At 39.7% G+C, this 25,057-nt stretch overlaps 1 protein-coding gene across 1 annotated transcript in view; it reads left to right on the top strand.

Annotated features, from left to right (window-relative positions):
- megf6 (multiple EGF like domains 6) overlaps positions 1-25,057 on the top strand; it is a 53,144-nt gene that overhangs the window by 488 nt on the left and 27,599 nt on the right. The window contains exons 2-14 of the mRNA XM_054619220.1: positions 858-992; positions 1,200-1,309; positions 1,511-1,615; positions 16,561-16,683; positions 19,460-19,582; positions 20,624-20,749; positions 21,217-21,339; positions 22,009-22,131; positions 23,207-23,344; positions 23,454-23,576; positions 24,005-24,127; positions 24,226-24,465; positions 24,605-24,733. Of these exons, the coding sequence (XP_054475195.1) occupies positions 858-992; positions 1,200-1,309; positions 1,511-1,615; positions 16,561-16,683; positions 19,460-19,582; positions 20,624-20,749; positions 21,217-21,339; positions 22,009-22,131; positions 23,207-23,344; positions 23,454-23,576; positions 24,005-24,127; positions 24,226-24,465; positions 24,605-24,733 (1,721 nt within the window). The remainder of the gene's footprint in view (positions 1-857; positions 993-1,199; positions 1,310-1,510; positions 1,616-16,560; positions 16,684-19,459; positions 19,583-20,623; positions 20,750-21,216; positions 21,340-22,008; positions 22,132-23,206; positions 23,345-23,453; positions 23,577-24,004; positions 24,128-24,225; positions 24,466-24,604; positions 24,734-25,057) is intronic.

Here is a 25,057-nt window from a genome sequence, read left to right as displayed (position 1 = left end):
TGCTGGACATGATTGAAGGACTCGTTTTCATTACAGGAGAAGCAGAATACTTCCTTTAATTAACTTCAGGCTGCTGTGTATTGAAGCCAGATGGTTTGTGGAGGAGGACATCTCTGAATACCTGTACTGACAATGCAGTCGGATGTAGTCTGCTTATGACAGAGTGCTGTACAGTAAAAACCTCTGTGTTGTATAAGGAACTTGCACACATCAGTAGGCTACATGCATCAAGGCACATGAACATGCAAACAATTCTGGAGGAAAAAAATGAATTTCCTGTGGCAGTTAATTTCTTGTTTATGGGGTGCTGTTAGGGTCCTGTCAACTTTTCTTTTTTTCTGGACCTTAATCAAGCACATTGCACCAAACAGGAAGCGGTATAATTGTTTGACAAACAATGTGTGTGTGATGAGCTGAAGTCCATGCAACTGAACATGTGTAGAACATTTGGGAGTTCATGTTGGAAAACATACATTAGTTCTGCGGCAGGCTCACATCAACATTGGAATCCCTGCAGCCCACCTCTCGACTCAGTCAACTATCAACCACCTCAAAATATGTAAAACAATGGAAAATGAAGTAGCCTCTACTCACATGCTGCTTTTGAAAATTACAACACTATCTAATGTTTTTTTTCTTTCTTCAGTTGTAAGTCTAACACAATTTTAATTGCACCTGTCCACTTCTTCCTCGTTTGCATTACACTCAAAGGCGTTACATATTTTTTCACAACACTGTGAATCCCTCCTACTGTCTTGGAGGCACATGATCTGCTTTCATTGCTGACATTGCTGATCTACCCACTCAATCTTTTGCTTTTGTTAACCTAATTTATAAAAAAATATATCCATGCACAGGCCACACGTTTGTGCTGACCAGGAGATGTCCATGCTGGGGGCCCGTCAGCCTTGTGTCCAGGCTTTTACCCGCATGGTTAAGGTGTGGAAGCAGGGCTGCACCGACCACAGATGGTGTGTGGGCTACGAGAGAAGGTGAGAGCAAACATACTTTATCAACGCACACTAACACTTTGTTTGTGATCTTTGCTATTCCCTGAAGACATTCATCAGCACAGCTGAAGTGGACTAAGTCTTGATGAAGTGTTTTACACATATACATTACTTAATAATTAGTCAAAATAAACCTATATTGAAACTTCCAGAAAATCCTGTGACTCTAACAGAATTTTTCTTCTTCAGGACAGCTTACTATACAGCATACCGGCAGGTGTACAGCGCGGATTTGCACACGGTTTATAAGTGCTGCCCGGGCTGGACTCAGGAGGGTGAAGAGATGGGCTGTCTGCATAGTGAGTAATAGCATTGAACCCCGACGCTGCATGTATCGCATAGAGTTAGTTTTGATATTGCTATGAAGCAGTTGTGTATACATCAATTCGATATTCAGTACAGTTATTGAACTGAAAGCTGGAACATAGCTGACCAGAGATCTCCATCATTCATACATGGATATATTTGTATATGTGCTATATGATATGTTTTATCTGCAGGGGTTTGTGGTGTCAAAACATGTTTCAATGGAGGCCAATGTGCAAAGACCGAAGACCGGGTATGCCAGTGTCCACTGGGCTTCAAAGGGACGCGATGCCAATACGGTGAGTTCATTCCCAACTGATAAAAAAAGTTGGTCATATTTAGAAACCTTCTTACTCCACTACTCGCATTGCACTCCTTAATAAACAGTACATTATAAGCTGAGTGCAGACTTTTGAGGGATTGAACTGACTTACATCCTTATAGGACAACATGTCGTTAAAGCTTTAATAGGCCCAGTTCAGACCTTATGCTTTCACTTTGCAGAAGCAGAATGAGCGTGTAGTGTTGCTGTGATTGGATGAGGCTGCTCTGAAGGGGTCTCTGGGTAGTTAAAGGTAGAAGAAGTGCTTTCTCGGAGGAACGGTTTCCTTTGAAGGCTAGAGCCTGGAGTGTTGTGGCTAACCCAGCTGAGCCTCTACTCTATAAAAATGATATGCTAATGACAGTATATGCAGTTTTGGTTTAGTATGGTTGAAAAATGTAAAAGCCTGAGAACATTTTGTCACACGTGATGACAATATTTCAATTTAGGAATAGTTACCTAACATTTCTTTAATGCATTGGAATAATCCAATTTAACTACAGCAATTTAAGGGGAATGTTTTGAGAATAGGGAAATAAGTTTATTGGCATTCGGATGGAGAGTTAGATGAGAAGACTGATACCCCTGTCATATCTGTACACTAAATATGGAGCCAAAGCTAGTAGCTGGTTGGCTTATCTTAGCATAAAGACAGGAAACAGGAGGAAACAGCTAGCCTGGCACTTTTGAACAGAAGCAAAATCCACCTACCAGCACCTCTAAAGCTCACTAATTAACACTGTGTAGCTCAATGACAATTTTCTGTTTTACGAGGGGCTATGTGGCAGACTGTTTCTTGCCCGGGAGCAGTAATTCATGGAGTCCCCATTAGTTGACTGGAAACTGCTCAGAGAATTTAAAAAATGAGGAAAAAATTACGGGACATTTACTTTTTTAGAATTTGAATCAATGAAGAGAGAAAAAAAGATGTATATCATTGCCCCATAACCTCAGACTTCTAAATATGCTCATTTTACCTCCTGGACAGTCTTGACCCTCAGAAAGGGAACCTCTTGTCTGTCATCATTAAACGGTAAACACTTCCAGCAGGTTTCCACAAAACCTGATGGCCCCTCTTGTCTCTGAGCATTGTCTCGTCAGCGTCTGTGCTATCTACTGTTTAAACCCCTGCGGTCTACGTCAACACGCAAACAGGAGGATGGTTGTTAATGTTTAGGAAGAGTCCCGCTGGGACAGAATGGTGACCAGAGAGGATATTCAGTTCCAACCCCCCACATGCTCACAAACACAAACGCACTGGAGAGCTTTTCCTGTTTGGTTCCTTCTCTTTCCCAGAAGAAAGGACCTGCCTGCCAGGGGTGTAAAGCAGTCCTTCCTCTTTCACAGGAACGTGTCGTTGTTTGTCAGAGGCAGCTCTCCAGTGCGTTTGTTTTGACATGGGCTCTTTGGTTTTCACACATTGGAGTGGCACATAGGGAACAGATTGAGATATTCTATCTAATCAGAATTCCTCTAGGTTCTCTTCCTTTCCTACACATCCTGTGCTTCAAAGTCATATCGCTCTGCTGGTTTTGCAAAACGTTTTTCCTTATCACATCTCTTGAGACAGATTTATCGTCACTCTGCCAGAATCATTATACAAGGAGAGAGTCAGCCAAGATTCTGTGTTCAGCTAGGTTCACTGAACCTCTGCTTGGTGCAAAGACATGCACCAATAATCCTGTGTTGCAGGCTCAGGGTTTGAGTAAAAGTGTAAAGGTATTTTAGAGCTTTTTTGCTGTATTTTCTCATCATAAAAATTACATAAAATATATTTTCAGAATGCTTTGGAACTCTTGTAAGGTCCCTGTCATAAATAACGTTGTTTTATTTCTTTAATCCAAAATAAACTCCAATAAAAAAACTAAATTCAAAATCCTGAGGTTTGACTACGGTAACAAACACTACTACTGCAAACTGCAGTGTTATATAAAGACAACATATACTTTTGCCATGCTTGAACTAAAGGAGCACTATACCTCAATATCCTGTAAGACTTGATCTTGTCTTTACAATGTTGTGTAGAGGAATGAAAAAATGCTGTGAACTGTTGAGGTTTGTTCCTTAGCTGCTAAAAAAATTACAGGATTACACAGAGCTCGAAAACTAATCCATTAAATGTTGAGAGCATCGATTTGAAAACCATTCTTTCTGTTAATACACATGTTTAGCGATAATAAGCAACTAGCATTATCAAACGAGATAATGAGAATATAGGAACTTATAGCAGTTAATTAATTAGGTAGTAAATAATTTAAAATTATATGAAGACTGAGTACCTGATATTTAGTAAAATACACAGTAAACACTATGATATATGACTAACATCCATTAAAGGAATGCACTCATAGGTGTTACTTGTTTCATTTCCATATAAGTGGAGATGGTTGTGAGAGAAATGTTTTCCACTAGAACTCACTGGAAAGCAGAATAATGTGCTTCTTTTCACCTGGATCCAAAATAAACCTGGCTAGATCAGCAATATTTAACCAGTAACAATTGAGACAAATCTATAGTCTATTATTGATAATATTTCTTTGTAATAGGTTAAGGTATATTACTTGGGATAATGCGAGTTACCAACATTATACAGGAAGTAAAACATTTTGGTAGAAAGACACACTGTTTCTCATCACTTAACCAGTAAATTGAGCAGAGGGCCATTTCCAAAAACGTTGATTTACACCTTGATGGACAGAATTACCAGTAAGATCTGCTGTGTGTACTGTGGATATAGCTATGTACATTCCAGCATAACATAATTACCAAAAGAGACTTCAACTCTAGCTCAAAAAGGGAGCGTGGATATCTGTGTGTTCACACTGAGCCACCAGGGATTCACCAGGGAATCATCTTCATTATCAGATTTGCATTATTAGAGTGTGGACCTCTGTATATTTATCTTAAAGCAAACTGGACTTGGAAGTTTGGTCATGAAGATGATTCCCAAGGCTTCATCAGATTTGTTATATATTGTTTCCAGCATTTGCTTGTCCTTTCCTTCAGCATGCAAAGCCTTTTGTAGTGTGCAAGAGCATCTCCGTCCGTCTCTTGTCCGCCTTGCCTTTTTGATTTTCTGGGTGTTGTTCCTTCTGACTACTTGAATGTGAAGGATGTTTCTCATAGTGACTTTTCCGCAGAGAATTTGCAGTGGACTCTGCAGTTCAACCTTGGTCTTTAAGCTCATTGTTTTCATTCATTCTCAAAGCTCCCATCAACCTTGCGTCTATTCTCAGCAAGCAGAGAAAACGCTATAAAACCTGCTGTAGACTACCCAGCTCTATATGATGCAAATAAAGTTAGCAAATAACTGGCTAAAGCTTAAAAAGTGAATATTGGATGAACATTTGTGAGGTGGACTGAAACATGATTCCAAATAAATACCAATGTTCCTACGTAACAGCTGGAAGTAAAAATGGGCAGCAGGCTTGCAGAGAGGTTGTCATATCATATTTAAAGGTGATAATGTGTCAATGTTTTGCTAATAGCTTTTTGTCCCAATGCCCCCAAGTGGTCAAAAACTCACTAACTACCAGTTCATAGAATGGCCTGAACTGCAATTATGGAGATAAAATGCATTTGTTACTGAGAACATAATATATTTGTTATCGCTGTGTGGCGGATGATCACTCACTATCACTATCAACACTAATGGAGCTTCAGATACTAGATAAATCATAAGGATGACAGGGTTGCTGCAGATTCTAAATATTAGCCTCGGCCTCTCAGCACAATTCACTCCAGCTAGACTTCAGTAGAAAGAGAACATACACTGAGAGATGTGTTAAAGAAAAGTCTGGCTCTGGTAATATTTCAAGCGAGAATCCGTGCTCTGCTCCCCCTCCCTTCTTTTCAGCACTCATCGTCCATTGGTTTCTTGAACGTTGCTCTCTTTGGTATTGCTGCCAAATTGTGGTGGTAGATCCCGCTGTGTGTTGTGGGGGCTGACCGTCCACCTGCTACCAATCTCTGATATGAGACAGAAGGCAGCCACTATGGAAATGTATGTCAGCGGCTGACACCAAGGCCATGGTGTCGACACTGTGAGGTAATAAACAGTCTGGACACAGCCCAAGCATGTGCTGAGACACTGGAGCCTGCTCTGTAATAGTTGCATTTACTCCTGCTTGTGAATGCCACACTGTCTCACTCTATTAAGATTTGAATTAGGCTTCGCTTTGGTTAAATGGATGCATAGGTCTGCATGAAATTAAGAGAGCGCAGGCACATAACAATGTGAAGACAGAAACCATCTGGTCCTTACTAAAAAAAAGCCTGGCTGTTTTCAAAGTACTTTAAAGTAAAATAATTATGGGCATTTCCTAAGACTGGATCTTGTTGTACTGGAGGTTTTAGCTATGCAAAGAGACGACTAAGAATGTAGGCAGATATTTGGGGAAGTAAAAGTATTAGATACTAGAAGTAACTACATAATTCTAAGACTATTTTGACTTTTGGGGTAAATATCTGGAACAACAAGATTTCACATTTCTCTTTTGAACATGCACTCACATACACACAGCTCCAACGTTAAAACAGAATGTTTAAGTTATCTTTACCAATAAAAAAGCTATGGGCAGTGTTATTCCCAAGGGTTCACTCTGGGGAACTCTGCAGAAAGCTTTACAGTTGTTGCAGTTGAAATATAAATCACATTTACTCACATGGGAATCGTCTTTCTTCATATGAATTTGAGCGTTTAATCCCCAGGACCCTGGGCTGTCTTCCACATAGGCTTGGTTTTCCTTTCCTATTAGATTAAACACACCTGTCTTTGTGTATGTCCATATATGTATACCTCTGCACATATGCCTGTGCTTGTTTGCATTAAGTTGTGCTTATTTGTGTGCCAATGAGATAGAGTTGCAGAGATGGCATCCATTGGTAGCTCCTAGCATTTTCAGTAGGGCAGGTCTGGAATCTTTGGGTAGAAATGAAATGTGTTCCCTCTTGAAAGTTGCCATCATTAAACTCAACATGTAATACTTATAAGACAAAAGCAGCCATCTGTGACTGTATCACAGTTTATAGTAGACTGAGATGTGGTAAGGACTCAGGGGTGGCCACAAGGAGAGTGAGTGGCTCCTTGTACAGACTAGTTTGTGGGTAGAGCTGGGGAGAAAGAGGTGATTAAAACACTAGGGAAAAAGATGCTGAGTCAGAGCTCTACATTTCAATTCCTCAGGGCATTCCTGCTCATGTACCCTTGTGTTATGTTTCTGTTCCTGTTCCTGTGCTATTTCATCTCGCTCATGCTGAAGCAGGGGGGTAAAATACTTGATGTATAGCATTTGCCATTTCTACGCTTTTCTGTCCAGTTCAAAAGGAAGCAAATTTGGGTTTCCTTTATTAACTGTTTCTCCATTCTCTGAAAAAGAAATGTTCTTTTGAATATGGCTCAAACCTATTTGCATCTTGGGAAAACTATGGAAAAAAAGATCTAGTAATGTCCTCCTTTATGAAATCCCAGCCAGTGTTTGATCCCCTCTATTCTACTGCTTTCCCATGTCTGCAGTAATATCATACATCCCTGCATGTGGCTCTTTTGGACAGAGGGAAAATCTGCCCTGTATTCATTTTACTGGTAGGGCTGCTCCTGCACTGAACCTTAGAGCCCGTGAAAGAATTCCAAATGAAAAAAACAAAACATTTTCTTTCATTTTCCTATTTTCTGAAAGCATAAAAAACTCAAAGATGCAGTCAAGAAATACACATTGAATACATCTAGTAGAGATCCATTTTGGTGCAAATTGTTTAACCCTATTAAGGTTATGAAAAACAGGATGTGAAAGATGATGTCTATGTAACTCCTGTGGTTGTTCTCACAACTTCAGGGAACAATGATGTCTTTAACGGGTCTGGAATTATCCTTCCCCCTCAAGTTAACTAACATACCATGCATAGAGTTTATCCCCTCTTCCAGCCTTTCCATTCAGTTAGTTCCACTGCAGAGGTCCAGGTCTATTATAAGCTTTTTGTTTTGACTCCTGAGTAAGATGAGCCAATTGAACATCTATTTTCCTCAGTATTTCTATGGCTATTAGACAAAAGTGCACATTTATGGGACTGTTATAGTTCAAGGCTAAATAATTGTCAGCAAATGAGGTGAGGATATGATCTTGTTTGCAATAACATTTATGCACAAGAATCTCTTGGTTTTAACACTGTTTAATCCTGGACACTGGACACTAATCTAAAGGCAGTTAACAGGTTAAAGGGAAATAATTGTGTAAAAAATGTGCAACAGACTATGTTTTGAAGTTAAATATGAAAGGAACCATATGACTGTAATGATGGCAGGCCAAGATTTCTTTAACCAAAATGTAGTTGCTATAGCTGCTGTGGCACTGAAGCTTTTGATGTGTGCATGTCATGATGATCTTTATTTGCATAAAGAACTGCAGCACAGACCTCATGATTACCTCTGACAGGTCGGTCTTTGCTTTGGCTAGCTGCTCTCCCGGTCTTATTATCAGAGGTTACTGAAAAGGTTCACTGAAAACTAAACACAGTAAGCCCTCAGAGATGAACAGATCCCTTTAAAGTTAGCTGGACTGGTGTAATATGAACTTAATCATTGAATAATCAGCACTTTTTTCCTAAGACATTTTCTTTGGACACCCACAACTGCCCATGAGCAAAAACATTGTGAAGATATTACTCAGGGCGATTGCTTGTGGTAATGATCAGTTGTCGAAAGCTGCTGCAGCTTCTGGAAGACGTAATGGAGACAAGCCGATGCAGCCCATCATTTGACATGCTGAAAGGTAGACAGATTTTTCAGTACAAACTTTTCCTCTGGAAAGATGTAAAAGGCCAGGTGGCTTATCGTTCCAACGAAGAAAAAAAGGACAGTTACATTTTACCACATGAAATGTCAGCCACAGCTGTTCCACTTTTAGTACTATTATTATTTTTTATTATTAACAGGAAGCTGAAAACTAAAGTTTTGTGACCAACAGTGAATCTACCACACAGTCAGTTTAAGGAAGTCCAGGATACGCAAGGAGAGGATGTATCATAATTCCGTGGATTACAAAGCAGTTGAACAGTACCATTTTCAGTGACTTATCATTTAGATAAACATAGGTCTGAGACTAAGATGGCAGTATTCACTTGTCACTTGCTGCTCTCTTTAAGCCCTGTGTACCTCACCTTCCAGATTTCATTCCTCAAGTCTGCCATAAACTGTGTGGATGTAGGAATCATATACCAAGACACAAACATGCCTGGCGTAAGAACATACTGGGCAATGAAAGTGCTACATGCTTAGCATAGCTATCAGAGGAAGAAGCTCATTATAACCCTAATGGCAGCCATATGTCAGGGGCACAATGTTTACCAGGTTAATGCTGAGCGGGTTGGAGCTAATGGTCTGTGTGATTGACCATGTGCTCCCAAAGCTCGCTGAGAGATTCCTACAGTAGCAATGGTGGAAGCTCGGATTAAAGGATCCTCCTTAATGTAGTGTTAACATTGGGAAACAAGGGAGGTCACTTGTAGGGATCAATCTTCCTCACTAAAAGGTACTGATAATGTAATTTGAGCAAGATAGCTGAAGATATCTAAACTTGTTTTGACTTTCACCAGTTAGTACAACCATGGAGCCAGCCAGCTGCACTATGGGTCCATGGTTGTACTGAGTTCAGAAAAAGGAAGTGAATAGGATTTCAGTGATTAGTTTTCAATATGAACTTTTTGGAGTAGCTTGACTGTCACTCTTTGCTCTTTTTGAAATATACTGTCTTCCCTTTGTTGTTTTGTAGGCTTTCATAGAGCTCATTTTCATTTTGGGGTGAATTATTACTTTAGCAGGCACCTCCAGTATGCATCAGGGGAACTGGTTAATGGTCAGTTTATGACACTGGCAAATGGCATTGAAGCTGTGTTACTGAGTGTGAGTCTTACTGGATGTTACTCAGAATTTATTTAGATGTTTTTTCAAGGTTAGCTTTATAGACATCAATGTCTCGAGTCTATTCCAAGTTTAAAATCCTTTTCTGCAGAAAAATCACTGTAAGTGCAAAAATAAAATCAGCCAAAATAGTTTGGGGTGAAATGCCAAGTAGTCCCATTACCTGCTGAACATACGGCATTTAAATCTTCAGCCACGTTTCATAATTTCTGCAGAACACATTTTCTATGCTATCTACCAGTGAACCAAACAGGATGGCTTTTCCAGCTGTAGAAGTTGACAGAGGCTTTCATGGAGATAAAGGGAAAAAAAGTAAGACTTTAAGGGCAGGTGTCTGTGTTGTTTCAGCACACATTTGATCATTAATAACTTAAATCTGGTAAGATCAACTCTTTTGTAGACTAAACGGGTTCTCAAGACTCAAAACTGTGTTATTAATAACAGTGCAGTTCATTGTTCATTATTCATTTTTCCATACTATAGAAGTTACCATAGTGTAGTGATCACTGCAGTTCTGTGTAGGACTGATGATTGAAAATCTCCATCTGTAATTAAGTTCTCATATCAAGTAACACTTGTACTTCAGTTTATAGGCTAAGTGTGCAACCTGTATCCAATGGTTGAAAGTGTCTGCTTACAAAAACAGAACAGCACCCAGCTGTCGTCATTCAACTAATTTGTTGAGGAAACAAATTAGATCTTATAAACAGTGTATAGAGCAACAAGATAATAAATATTTACTCAGCAAGTAACAAAACTGTGTACCACTAAGAATCCCCATTATATTAGGGCCTGAATTCAGTGTTGAAGGGACAAATGGAAAACATATGTGCTGAGATAGATACTGCAGTGAGAAGAGAGTGAGAAATACATGCAGTTTTCACAAAGCAATTTCCCATCTTGATCAAAATGTGACTCAAACACCAGCTCTATGTTTCTTCACTCCATTATTGTGTGCTTGAATGAGGACCCAATGATAACCGGTATTCTTCCTCAGAGTTGAAGTCCTTGATTGATTGTATCCCTTTCTCAAGCCAGCTGTCCATTTAATTCAATGCAACATCTTGAACACAATCCCACCTTTGTCTTGTCTTTATCTACTACTGAGCTGATTGTTGAAACTCACATCCCTCTCTGTGACAGCTTCCTAAAAGCTCCTCAGCTGTCTATGAACAACCTTTGACCTTTGGTCTAGTTCACAGGATCTTGCGTTTTTTCTACAGCCCTTGATGGACCATTCTTTCCTCTGCTTGAATACCGTTTTAAGTAAGCAGTGAGTGCAAAAAAAAAAAGGGGAAAAAAGGACATATTCTAATGTCAACCTCATGGTGGCACTAGATGAAAAGTTAGAGGAGCACCAAAGTGTTGACAGTATTCATCATGAATGTTTGTCCAAAATTACTATGCAATAGTTGTTGAAACATTTTACCATAAACCTCCAAGATCCATCCACCTCCATGGTGGTTTTAGAGGAGAAAGTCATGGGATCAGGAAAGTCATTACGATATTTCCTCTGGGCAACAGGAATTTCATACCAATCCATCACATAGTTGTTGAAATATTTAACTTAAAGCTAAAAATGTTAATCTGCTCAGCACTGTTGCCCTGCATTTTCATCTTGCAGATTAGAATTATTAATGCATCACTATCCAAAAAAAGAACTGAGCGTGTAAAGGAAATGAGAGTTGGGAGTGAGCCTATCAAATCATCAGCTGGAACATCTCTGCTTTAAAATATTACAGCTCATGGCCAAACCACACTGATTTTACAGTCCTATTAGCTGGCTCCGCTGCAAAAATGCGGTCAAAGAACGTTTCCTGTTACATTATCATATGTACCCCTTTGGTTTATTTGAAGAGGTCGATGGTGCAATATCAAATATCTGATCTAATTTAGCTAATGTGTCATTTTCAGTTGAATAAAAAAAGCTTACAAAGTCAATTTATTTGGGGGTAGATTTTCAGAGATGAGCGTTGCAGTTTTTCTTCTTAGACATAGACAAGTTTCTAAGCTGCATTCCTTTTCTGTGACCATTTGTTACAATAGAAATGTGGGAATAGAGACTTAAAAAATGTAGGAAATACAAATCATTCCTTCCAGAGACTCAATTTCCATCTAGTGAGGGAGAAACAGTAAATCATCAGATTTAGGTCAAACCTCCGACCACTGAGGTCTGAGATCCAAGCCCTTCACATTTATTGAACAGCGTTGAGAGACAAGCCACGCAGCTGAGGCCTGCTGATTCCGTTATTGATCTGGACCTTCTTTGCCTAATGTTTTTAACATCAGGGAGGGATTGGACACGTGGTTGAAGGTTTGTTGATTATTTTCATGTCAAAGTACTTTAAAAAGTTTGTTTTTTTAAGTAGCAGGAAGAGCGTTGGTCCTTGGAGAAATCTGACAGGGGAGGTACTGTACTGTAGAGGACAAGTAATGTCAATAACACCTAAAGAGATAAGCAGGAATCGAGACTCTGTGGCCGATGTTTGTCTGCAGAGAACAGAAGAACATTTAAGCAGATGTCTGTTCTCTCCGTAACTTCATGGGAAACCATTATCACCACCATTCCACCACTATCAGGAGACCAACACTTTCCATTTGATTCTGAACTATGAAGTTGAAAGATATGATAGTATTACAAAGTCCAATGTAAGACATTCTTTTCAAAAGACGTAACAAATAAACAGTGTCAAATGAAAACTGATTTAAAAAGTGATGGAGAAAGAAGGAGTGTACAAATTCTTTCAAAAGGTATACAGATGTGTTTTCAACATGTTAAGAAGAATGACTGTGCTGAGGTAAGTGTTATGTGTCATCTATCCTTCCGGTCTATGAGTGAGACGAAGATTGATCATTCAGATTTGTAGGTACGAGGCTAAGAGGCCACACGAAGGAAACGGGACTGGAGAATATCAAGGAAAAGGCAGCAGGTGTTTGGGTGTCAGGGGACTTGGACCCAAGGGGAGGGTCACAAGGTTTTATAACCCTTTTTCATAAATGATGAAAAATAACATAAATTATGTGGTGCTACTTTCCCAAAACAATACTTGGCTTCTGAAATTTCCTGTTTTTCTAAGATAAACAAACACAAAGCTAAAGGGTCCCCTCAAGTCTTTTAACAGATGGGCGACTTAATAACTTTTCTTTTCCTCTCTCTCACCCTACTCTTCCTCTTTGACAGGGGGTGTCCATGCTAGTTTTATTTATTTTGGGGTTCTGGGTTTCCATGATATTATGATTTGTTATCGTGGAACATGCATGTTCGACAAAAAGAGAATCATGGAAGGGATGTGCTATACATCCAAATGTACAACAGCTGAACCAATTACTACACTTAATGTACTCAAGGGGGAAGCGTAAGACTGTTCAGATTCAAAGTCAAATAGGATGGTTTCTATGAATACAGCCCCTCAACTTTGTGTGGGTCTCAGTTTATCGTATTGTCTTTGGGTTCTGAGAGACAGCAAAGGGCTGTTTGCATGTACATGTGTGTTGAGATATACTGGGTATATACTTTTTTCTAGGTATTAAAATGTCTTCAGTCATTGAATATGTGCAGAAAGCGAAATGATGCAGGTACCATGTAGATGTTCCCAGTTAATACATTTACCAGATCTTATCCAACATTGTGAATTTTCATTCTCTTGTCATTTCTAGACTGAAAGAAATGTGATAATTGCCCTGCTATAAATCCATTTTATGCTACCAATAAGTTATATTGTTAACCTCCCTTTCACTGATTGTTTAACAAGTCTCTCAAATGATGATACATTCTATAGTAAAATCTTTACTTGAAGGTTTGGTCCAAGACTCATTGCAAGTCAGCTATTCATGTTCTCATGTTAAAGCACTTTTACTGAAGAATTATGTTTGATGACCGAGAGGTTTGGCCAGAGACACAGAGTGTTACTCTTGTGAAAATCCAAGCCACAAAGTGGCAACATTTGGACACCTGGAAAATGCAATATTTGGACACCTGGATCATGAAACTGTGTGGATTTCTCTCTCTATTTGAGGTTCCATTTGGGTTAAACATTTTCTTTGAGGCTTTAGTTGAAACAAGGTCTATATTTAGGAAAGATGACGAGTTCTGGCAGTGCAGTTTGGTCACCACAGGCTAGGCTTCGCTTAGTTGACATTCTTTAAGCAAGACTTGCTGCCTTGTCAACTATGCCATGACAGGGCTTGAATTGATATTTGTTCAAATTTGGTTTCTCTCTCTTCTCGGCATCTTGATGATGATAGTAAATGACTCTGAGCTGATCTGGGAGGCTCATTAGGGCTGTAAGGAACTGCTGGATCAAAGTGAAGATGTGTCCGGGGCCAGAGCCCAAAGGTTACTGGGCCATGACACTTCCCTATAAGTTAATGCAATTTGCAGAGCAGTGTTGTTTCTCTGTGTGCAGCTACGTGTATGTGTGCGGCGCGTGTATGTGCATGCACATGTTTCAGGTTTAGACGGACAGTTACTTAGATCCCTCATAGTGAAGGGGAATGTGCTGAACGCTGGACTACTATGTAAGTAAATGCGTGCAAAGGCCAAGGCGGGGGAATGTAGCCAACTGCAGTGAACAATGTCACCCTGCCATATTTTTTTTATATCCATGAGGAACAAATGCGTATAATCCTAACATGGCAATATAATAACTCAGGTAGACAATTACAAAGGTCGAACAGCTAGGCCTTAATCTGTAACAATCTGCCCAATAAATCATCATCTGTAGCAATTCCTTAAAGAAAAAGTCTGCCCCTCCAGGTGACCCAGATAACACTGCCTGCCCTTAGAAACCAAGCGTGGGTGTGGCCTGAAAAATAAACATGGCGACCCATCCTTAGTTTCTGAGGTCCTGCGGAATTCTACATATTACCACATTACCAACAATTCGACATAAGAATTTAACTCTATATTGCAGTGTTAATAGTGGTACTTTGCTTTCTTTTCTTCTTGCCAACGTTGCTGATGCATTACCTGCTGCAGATTTTTTTGTATTGTATTGTGAATTGTAGATCAGGAAACAAACTATTATTACCCTTTTATAACTACTGTAGAAAAGAAACAATTGTTCTGTGAGCTTGTTTACCTCAGCTGCTGTTCTTCTTTTATGGTTCGTTTCACCTACTGTAACAAATGCATTTATATCTCTTCCTCTCCACTGGAAAGATATATGGGAAATACATGTTGTTGTAATAATTCAGCACCACTCGTCCAAGCTACTGTGTTTTGCGTCCCATCAATTGAAACAATCTGAATAGAGAATCCATAATGCATGTCACATGTTCAGCTGGAGACAATTTTGCCCTAATTGACTGCTGTAGTGGAGAGCCATTTTGCTCTAATGTATTTTTTTTTGCATGTTTATTCATGTGCACACATATGGAGACAGGGTCATTTTATCTGAGCAATTGGGGCTGTTTATCATATACCCTTGTCTGTTTATAATAGTAGCCAAGTGATCCACATTTCACCAGTGTCTTCCTGTCTTGAGAAACAGATAAAATACAGTTTAGGACTAACTGACAATTCCCTAAATGGACCAGCAGGAAAATACCATCTATACCCCTCTGAGTCTATTCGTTTATGTTGAAACCTAAAACAGAAATTGTTTTCAGGTTTTTAACCAGAGGGCTTTGGAGCACATTATATTAGCAGTCCATTTAACTGTATGCGTTTTAGATTAACCTTTGCATAAATGCCTAAACATCAGGGGATTGAGGGAATCGGACAATAAAAATCTACTTTTGTGCCCACAAAGCCTAAACAAATATTAAAAAACAAAATTACAAGCTTGGTTATGATCAGATGTACTTCCCTGTTTATTCAAATAAAGCCCCAGGACACTGTGGGCGAATTTCAGTAACCATCTGCAGACCTGGATTTCTCATGTGCACTTCATCATCACAGGCAAGCCAGCAAACAATGTGTTACTGTAATGCATGCTGCTATACCTCCCGCCAACTCCTGTCCTTTTCTTTCCAAATTGTATCTCCAAGTGGTGTTCTGAAATTTCCTGTTATTCAAAGATAAACAAATTATTGCTCAACACACAGCTAAGGGGTCCCATTAAGTGCATTAACAGATGGGAGACACAACTTAATAACTTTCCCCCTCTTCAAGGGGTGTCCATGCAAGTTCAAAATCCATGCATTACCAATTCCTTTTCCTCAACCAAACAAACACTGTATCATCTGTGAAAGGTTTGGCTATGTTGTTGCCATTAGACTACATATCTTTAAAATCTCTCCGGTTATAGGTTTTAAGCCATTATTCAGTCTGATATGAAAGTGATAATGGTAGCCAGATTGATCATACTAGTACTTTTACAAGTATTACAAAGTCTAATGTGTTTGAAGACACTGTGGCGGCGATGCACAGCTGATAGGCATCATTGTACAGCACAAGAACAAGGAGCCTGAGGGTTTTTGCTGGAGTACAAGAGCTAAACAAGGAACAAACCTGGAAACTATTTCAGCCTCAGAGAAAAGTAAGAACATGGGACGCATAGGAAGTCCTTGAAAACAGTTTTATGCTTTACAGAGTCAACATGAGACTTGTTTGGTTGAAGCAATAAAGTGAAAAAGTAGAAGATTTTGGGGACTGGAGAAAATTCTCAATCTTAGTCTTTTGAAATGAAGTTGTTGAACTGCAACATGTGGGGAGATGCAAGTTATAGCTTCTGTTTAATTAGCCTCCAGGAGCTCATTGATTCTTAAAGATTGACTACAGATTCGCCATCAATAGTTCTGTTTTTTACCTTTGGGAGCTCCCTGACATCAAAGCATATCTGTCACAGAGAATGTAGAGAGAGGTCATGCTGTACAAAGTGATGAGTAAAAGTGAAAGTTTTGTTAATTTTCTTTCCATCAGCTGAAAAGTGAAAGAACTTAACAACACATGAAGGAGCTCCTCAAAGAGCGAGAAAAGTTAGCTGAAAGGGGTTAGATACCTTTCTGTTTTGTGGACTGCACATTATGTTAGTTAATCTGGCCTTTTAATCCTTTTCCCACAGATGTCAACGAATGTGAAGTGGATGAAGGTGGCTGTGAGGGGTACTGTTGCAACACCATCGGCAGTTACTACTGCAAGTGCCCTGAAGGCAGTCGACTGGGGCCAGATGGCAAAGCATGTCACGGTAAGATGGACATCTTGATTTAGCTGGGGCTTACAAAAAAGATAGTTCAATAACCCACAAGTGTACCTTCAATTCATGTTTTCTCCTTTTTTTCGTCTTTATTCTAGAATATAAGAAAAGGTTTCAAGCTTTGTGAATTTTAATGAAAAAAATGTCTGATACATTTTATGCCGCACATCTGGATTGCTCCATACAAAATAAGAAATATAATACTTGTGTGTTGGTTGCCATATTTTATAGATGTGTAAAGTGAACCTGTGCTTGTATAATACATCAAAGTCCTCCCTTTGAATGAATTTAATGGTCCTTATGATGGTGCCAAAAGGTCAGGTCATTAAATTTGAAATCTCTTGCCTAAGTTGGCCAACTGAAGACCTACTTAACTGGCTAGACTACCGGCTGTAAAGGGCTGAGCCAACCACACAGGCAGCTCCACTTATAAGCCTCTATTCTCAGACAGCAGGCTTTCTCAGTTTGGCCGTATCATCTGACAGAAATATGCTGAGTTAGTGTTGGGCACTGAGGCCCATTTGTTCTTTAGAGCTACAGGTGTGAACAAGTGCCCCTGACCTTTAACCCCTAAAACAGGATATTGTCACTTAGTAATAATTTAAAGTCTGAGACCTAACCAGTGGAGAAGACAAGAGGCAGCAGCTTTAGCAGCTGTGAAGTTCTTCTTTTACAGGCTTTCGTGTGAATTGCATGTGTGGTCCTATTTATGGGAAAAGACAGCGAATTTGGATTTCAGATGCCGAAGAAAAATAAACCTGCGAGGAGTTGTTTTTTTGTTATTTTTTTTTTTTTAATCTTGGAACTTTCAATGTTAGTTAACCATTCTTAAATCTGAAAGATGTGTAAGATCTCTCATTTGACATTTAGGGTCCACTGAGTTGCCTCTCTGCCCTGTTGTTTTTAACCTAGTGTCAGATGAAAACGTGATCAAATTTGTAATTTGATCATGTTGGTCATACTAATCACTAAAGCAAACAGATACATTAAACCCAATGCCACTAAAATGTTGGCTCTCACATCAGAGTGCCTCTGTTCCTCTTTTGTTTTTTGGTAAATTCCACTCCCGTGGCGTTCATTCTAAAGACCACCTGTTCGCTTTTTTCTGCCACCAAAGCAGCGCTCGCAAATGTTTAGTCTGTTATATTGTCTAGTTGTAGATGCTAACTCAGCAGCTCGGCTGAGAGCCAGACGGCGTCACACCATACCATTCAGACCTCGTGCCCCTCGACCTCCGACACCACAGCTCCTGTCGCTGCTTCCCCACACACCACCTCACCCACCACTGAAAAGCAGCCATTGTGTGGCTGCCATTGAAATCCTCTCACACGAGGAGACCAATAAGTATATTAACCTTTAAAAAAACTCCCCCCAGTGACTATTGTTTTGTGTGTAAGGCATCCTCTACAATAGCTGCCAATGTGTTAAAGTACAATGATAGGACGGTTCATGAATATGTGATTCTTCATTGCCAGTTGCGTGGTGATCATTAAATCAGCGCTTAGGCAGATGTCTAAATAAATTGGGCAAATGGATATGAACTCTTTAAACCCTTTTAAACTAATCTATGTGCAGAATACACAAAGGATTGTTTTACTGGCCTCCACATTGACCCCCCTCTTTCCCTGTAGCTCCTATTATTAGATACCAGCTAATTAAAATAGTCCAGATCATTTTAAACACGGGTGTTCCCATGGGGCTGTCAGAGAAACTATTTAAAAATTATTTATAATATTTGCACTACTTAGTAAGTCCTTTAACCTCTGAGTTGCATGCTCAAATAAACTGAACCACATGCTTAGTGTTTAACACCCCCGCACAACAAAAAAGGGATATTGCAAACATTCTTTTCCCCTCCTTGAACAAATCTCCTTTGTCATCAGTGCGAACCAAAAAAGCCAGAGTCAAAGATGACAACTGGTTGGAGGTTAAAGGAGGATGTGTGATGTGTTGTCCAGATGTGTATTAAAGCCTAATTGTCCTTCAGGAGATTGTTCAGGTATGTTGTCTCCTCAGCTTGCTTCGTGTTTCTGTGGAACATGAGTTTCAGTCTGACACATGTTCAGCCATATGCAAGTCTCTCCTGTGTAGGGAATTGATTGCACGCATGCTACTGCACGAACAGCGTGATAAGCCATTCATCATTTAACCAATAGACATTATGCATGCACATTTTTCTCTAGAGGAGTCAGGACACAAGGTCAGTGTGGTGAGGCACATTGAACTTTTTAAAGTCAGGTTTTTGTATTTTCCCTCACTATTCAAATGGGAATTGGTGATAGTAGGTTTTAAACTTGACAGTTGAACTGTACACGTAATATTTAAAAGTAAATGTTTGCAAAATATAAAACAGAGAACAAATCTGAGATCTGGTCAAATTGATACAATTACGACTCTTTAAATCTGTAATAATTAAAATGTGTTTTGAATTTTCAACTATTTGGCTCCCTGCAGATGGAATGTTTAATTATACTACCTCAAAGTTGGATATGAGACTTTATAAAAGGACATAATAAATGCCTTGTTTCCAAAAGCAGCTCAATTAAAGCTTCCATTCATTTCCGTGGTATTTTCCTTCAATTGACTGAAGCTCTCAATCTGTCATTGTTCAACCAAGCAGAGAGGGCATTTATGGGCTTAGTGGTTCTTGTTTTAGTGCAGTCTTGTAGTTTTATGGCAATATTCGGTTATATGAATGACTAGATTTCTTAATGAGCATTTGTCTGTGCAGAGTTATGAGTATGTGTATATGCGTGTATGTGTTCAGATGTTAATGAGTGTGAGGAGCTCAATGGAGGATGCCAGCAAACATGTGTCGACACACCAGGCTCTTATCACTGTGAGTGCAGCGAAGGCTTCCGCATGCACTCTGACGGTCGGACCTGCATTGGTAAGTACTAAACAGAAGTATTTATTGCACTTGTGGTAAGCATTGTCACGCACTGCATTTTTCCGTCATTAATAAAGCTGGATTTTTACATTTTTTGCAACATTTCCTCTGTGGCGTAGAGGAATAACACAGCTACAATGGAGTTAGAAAAATGAGGCTCCTGTGGTTTGAAAGTTGCTCTGTAGAGGAATAGTTTGATATTTTGAGATATATACGCTCATTCACTTTCTTGTCAAGAGTTATATGAAAAGATTGATCCTATTCTTATATATGTATGTTATACAAAGAGTGTCAGAGACCTTGATACATTTCCACATCTCTGTATTTGAATTAATGCAGCAAAACCTAAGGAGTGCTTTGCTTCTATGATTTATCTCAGTGTCTAGTGGGAAATTCTGATTTGAAAAGGGAAATATAGGTGGTAGAGTACTTTCCCCCCATTTTAGCACCATAAAATCTGTAGGTAACAAGATTATTGCTACTTGATGAAATTCAAAACCCCTCTGTTGCTTGTGGTCTTATTTTTCATTCCTAATACTCCTATTTTTTTTTTATTGCAGCTTTGTGGTAAAGGATAGGGATTGAGGCAGCGGGTTAGCTTATTGTGTCTGTTTAAATCATCAATGTTAAGAGCCAGAAGTTCTCTCCGTTTTTAGAGCACGTCTGTGTCATCATGTCTGTGTTTAGAGCACCCAGAAGGCACACGGCTAATATTCATATTTGGCACATCATTAAATCACAGGAGTAATGGGATGGAAAGATCATTAGAGTGACCATGGGTACCGCTTGAATATCACTTTCCAGTTTCCAGCCTTTACCCAAGAGTTTTCCATAATTAAACAGCTGCAGAGTTTGAGGTGTGAAAGCCATTTCAGAGTGCCAAAAATGCAATTGTACCTGTCTTACTGTGTGAGTTCAGATTTAAAATATCCTATAACTGGTCAGGGTTTCATCAATTAATTCTGTAATAAGGGACCAGAGCTGATGTGTGTTTATACTTATTTACCATCTGTTTTCTTGTCTCTCTCTTTCTCTGTTAAGCTGTGAACTCTTGCTCAGTATTGAATGGTGGATGTGAGCACAAGTGTGTGGACATGGGGAACAATCACTACAAATGTGACTGCAGAAAGAACTATCAGCTGAAGAGAGATGGGAGACACTGTGAATGTAAGTCATTTTGCCAACAGATGTTCTCATAATGTGAGAATGTATCAGAAAGCACCTTGACGAACTGGAGTTCATTAGAGTAGAATATCTTTCTGAAATGAGTAAGGTGCTTCTGATGCTACGAGTATTATCAAATTAATGCAAAAATAAGATTTCTGTTCCTACAGCTACTGTGCAAGGTTGGAAGATGTAGAGAGGAAATACATTTGAGAAGCAGGAAACAGAAGAGCTGGAATTCAGATTATTTCTCCTGGATTCTAAAATGTTTTTTTTAGTTTTAGGGATCTTTCAGATATCATTACCAGACTCACTTTGGTTATGTTCCTGAATAAGAAGCTGAGCGTGCAGGAGTTAAACTTACATGTTAATCTGGAGTTGAGATATCTGTGCTCATGAATTAACAAGCAAGGTCAAAGAATCACCTGCTGGGCTGACTTCATTTTTGTGTATATTTGCGTGTGTGTCAGTGGTGGACCCCTGTGAGGACAGGAATGGAGGCTGCGCCCAGCTGTGTCTTTCAGAGGACGGCCGGGTTCACTGCAGCTGCCGACCTGGTTTTACTCTGGCTGGAGACGGCAAGAACTGTGAAGGTGAGGAATCACACTCTCTTTCACACACACTCAGACTGTAAGCACACACAAAAAACCTTTCCCTGAAATATGCTACAACTTAACAGAAGCACATTTTGGATTTTCCATAAGTTACAGCCACACAAAACCTCCATTTGAAAGCAAATATGCACAACAACAGACCCGTAGTGATTTGTAAGGCTAATGTTAGAAACTTTTTCTTGCTAACAAATAGATGCCAGAGAAATCTGAGATCTGACAAAGCCTTCCTGCTGGAGGAAGTATTTGCTACACTGTTTTGAAGATTTTGTTCACTGGAACATATTTATGAAGCCTTATGCTTGTGTAACAGTTTGACAGTATGTGTGTTTGGTTCATTAGCCTTTAGTGTAAGAAAGCCAGCTCCAAACATTGTTAAGTTTCTCTTTATCTCTGCTCCTTAGAGGCACAACTACCTCACATTTGTAGTTGATGTATGACCTATTTGCGTAAGGTTACCTAATTCTAGTTAATTCGAGGACAAGAAGACGTACATCAACTCTAACATGCTCTGGGATATGTCTCAATATGACCTTGAGATAGATTCTTGAGTTTTGCAATTTTGTTAAAAAGATAGATCTTTGATATGAACTTTGCCAAAATGCCTTTTTTATGCACATTTTCTGTTTTATCTTTTGGTGTCTCCTACAGACATTGATGAGTGCAGTTCAGGCCATGCCAAGTGTTCCCATGGCTGTGTCAACATGCTGGGCTCCTTCCGCTGTGTGTGTCTGCTGGGCTTTGAACTTGGTGCTGATGGGAAACAGTGCTACCGTAAGTAAAGGCCATAGAAATGAAGTCTTAAAATTACACTTCCAAAAATCCCAGCTTTACTGTTGAACATGTAACCTTCTGCAAATGAGCAAATCCTTCAAATAACTTAACTCCTAAAACTTACTTATCTTGTAAATAAGAAAGGAAGGAAACTGGAATGCATGTATTCAATGGCGTAGATGCAACACAATATAAACAAATCTTGGCAATCTTGCAATAAGATCACAACAGCCGCGACCACAAATCAGGCAAGGGTCATAAAGTTTGGTGGCTAATGGCTCCTTGCCCACTTCTTACCCCTCTACTTTTGGAGTTCTTTCTCTTACCACACCCATCTTGAACTAGACCTTATTTTTGATCTCCACTACAGATCTGCAAAGTCTCGAGACTGCACCAAAATCTTCCCTCAGACAGAGAGAAATATCGATGCCTAGCAAAGCACTTAAACCTGTCCCTGTGGTGTTTGGTCATATAGTAGGTGTCTCCAGAATCACATTTTGCTATAATGATTCACAAGCAGACTCACAAGGTGAAGGCAATACCAGCGTTGCGGCTGGTAATCACCATAACCATAAAGAAGCACGTTGTTTATCAGAAGCTGCCACTTTAATGGGTCAGATGTACAGTCATTTGTTACCAACAGATAGAGCTGGATAGACTACACTCACACTTTAACTTTGGCATCATTGAATGATTATTTGCTTCATAACTGCAAAAAACTGTTTTTGACAGAAATAAGCATATTGCCTTTAAGCCATCTTGAAATGCATGAATTGTCCTTTCTTAGTAAACAACAAGAGTTTTAGGTTGTTTTGGGATGGCAATGATAATAATATACCTTACATAATACAATGAAATTGTCCACTCTAAATTCATGGCAGTAAAAAGCAAGTGCACTAAAAAATCCGAAATAATTCCTTTGTAATTTAATCTATATCTGTGTTTAAGAAGATTTTTTTCTTCCCCTCTGCTGCCACTGGAACAAACAAAAAGAAGTCCTCATAACAGCCCCATAACGCTGTCCTTATGTTTCAGCTCTGCGCTTTAATTGTGGTTTTGGTACTGTCTCCTGCAGGCATCGAGATGGAGATCGTCAACAGCTGTGAGAAGAACAATGGAGGTTGCTCTCATCACTGTGAGCACACCACCAATGGACCGCTGTGCTCCTGCAACCACGGTTACCAGCTGGACCGGGACAGGAAGACCTGTGTAGGTAAGAACTCCTCTTCCTCTTTTATTTTCATTCACTTTGTGACGCTCTGCTTGTGTCTTTCTGGCCATTTGTTTAAAGCAACTCTATACCACTGCATGGCCTTCCTCAGATAGTGACGAGTGCGCCAGCGGGGATTCCTGCTGTCATCACTTCTGTAGAAACTACCCGGGCGGCTACGAGTGCAGCTGCAGAGCTGGCCACAGACTGAATCCAGACGGTTGTCACTGCGATGGTAAGAGTGCTAGATTGTTAGCGTGGGCTTTTTTAGTTTTCTTTGTGTTGTGGCACAATTGTGCAGGCACAAATTCTCAGTGGTCGCTTATAAACGGATTGATCAGAAATGAGGCCTTTCAAGGCCAATTCATAGCAGAAAACAAACAATTTTTGCTCACAAAGGAGCAAACTTTACTCAAACTAGTAGAACTGCCAGATGTGAGGAATAGTTTAATCAAATGAGTATGCTGAAAAGTGTATTTATCTGATGGGATGAAAATGACAAGGACTATCTGAAGTTGATCTGCAATACCAGTCTGCCATCGAATCTATAAACCACCAATAAAAAACTGTTGTCTTCAAACCTCCATCCAATGACAATGGCTTCACTTTAGTTTTGCTATTATTATGACTCTTTTATGCGTTGTTTGTGTATCCTTCTTTCAGACATTGATGAGTGCCTAGCAGAGACCTCAGGCTGTGAACACCACTGTGTCAACACCCTGGGAACATATGAATGTTTCTGTGAACTGGGCTTCCGCTTGGATCAGGACCAGCACTCCTGCATTTGTGAGTGACATCAGTATAATAGTTATCCTTGGATCGAAAAACACAAGGGATTCGACCATCTAAAATTGTTTGATTAACTTTGTTCTTTGTGTTTTTAGCTCTGTATGGCAGAGAACTGGAAGAAGAAAGTGATGAGGAGGGAGAAGAGGAAGAGCAGCTGGAGGTCCACAGATTACCAGACCTGCTGTTCCGCGAGGCTCCTCAACTCCTGCAGTACACAGCAGCCTTGCGCTCCAGTTACGACAGTTATGAGGATCTTAGTGACGGTGGCGACAGTGAAAGAGAATACGAGATCCAGAGGGAACGTCGAGGAGAGCTCAGAATGGACAGCAGCATAGGTACGGTAAAGAGCGTGAGAGATGCCACTAAGATGTATGCCTGGTGAGAAATCAAATTGTTTCATTTTTTTAAATAAATCTTCACACCAAGAAGGTATGGAAAGAAAAATGTATTTTCAGCTGAACGTTTCTTTTTCAGTGTGTCTAGATGGCTCGTTTGGGGATGACTGCAGTGTGAGCTGTGAAGACTGTGTGAATGGAAGGTGTAGTGAAATCACAGATCGATGTGAATGTTCAGCTGGATGGACTGGGATCATCTGTAACCAGAGTGAGTTAATTGGACATTCTACAGTAACATCTGTGTATTGTGTGTTACATCTTTTCTTTACAAAACAAATTACAATGCATTACTTTTCGTAGGTATAGCTCAAACAGTGTATGAGAAAAGCTGTCTGTTAACTATGAAGGTACAACTAGTTGTTTAGCTTAGTTTGGCATTATGACTGGTAACAGAGAAAAACAGCTAACATGGCCGCAGGTAACAACATCTGCCATACAGCCTGTTGTACCCTTGCACAGAGCCAAGCTAGCTGCTTCCCTATACAGTCCATATGCTAAGCTAAGCTAATTGTCTGTTGGCTGCAGCTTCATA

This window comes from Anoplopoma fimbria, chromosome 1 (genome assembly GCF_027596085.1).
Source record: "Anoplopoma fimbria isolate UVic2021 breed Golden Eagle Sablefish chromosome 1, Afim_UVic_2022, whole genome shotgun sequence".
Lineage (NCBI taxonomy): Eukaryota > Metazoa > Chordata > Actinopteri > Perciformes > Anoplopomatidae > Anoplopoma > Anoplopoma fimbria.
The sequence above is the reverse complement of the archived record's forward strand: the minus strand, read 5'-3'. Positions and strand labels throughout refer to the sequence as shown.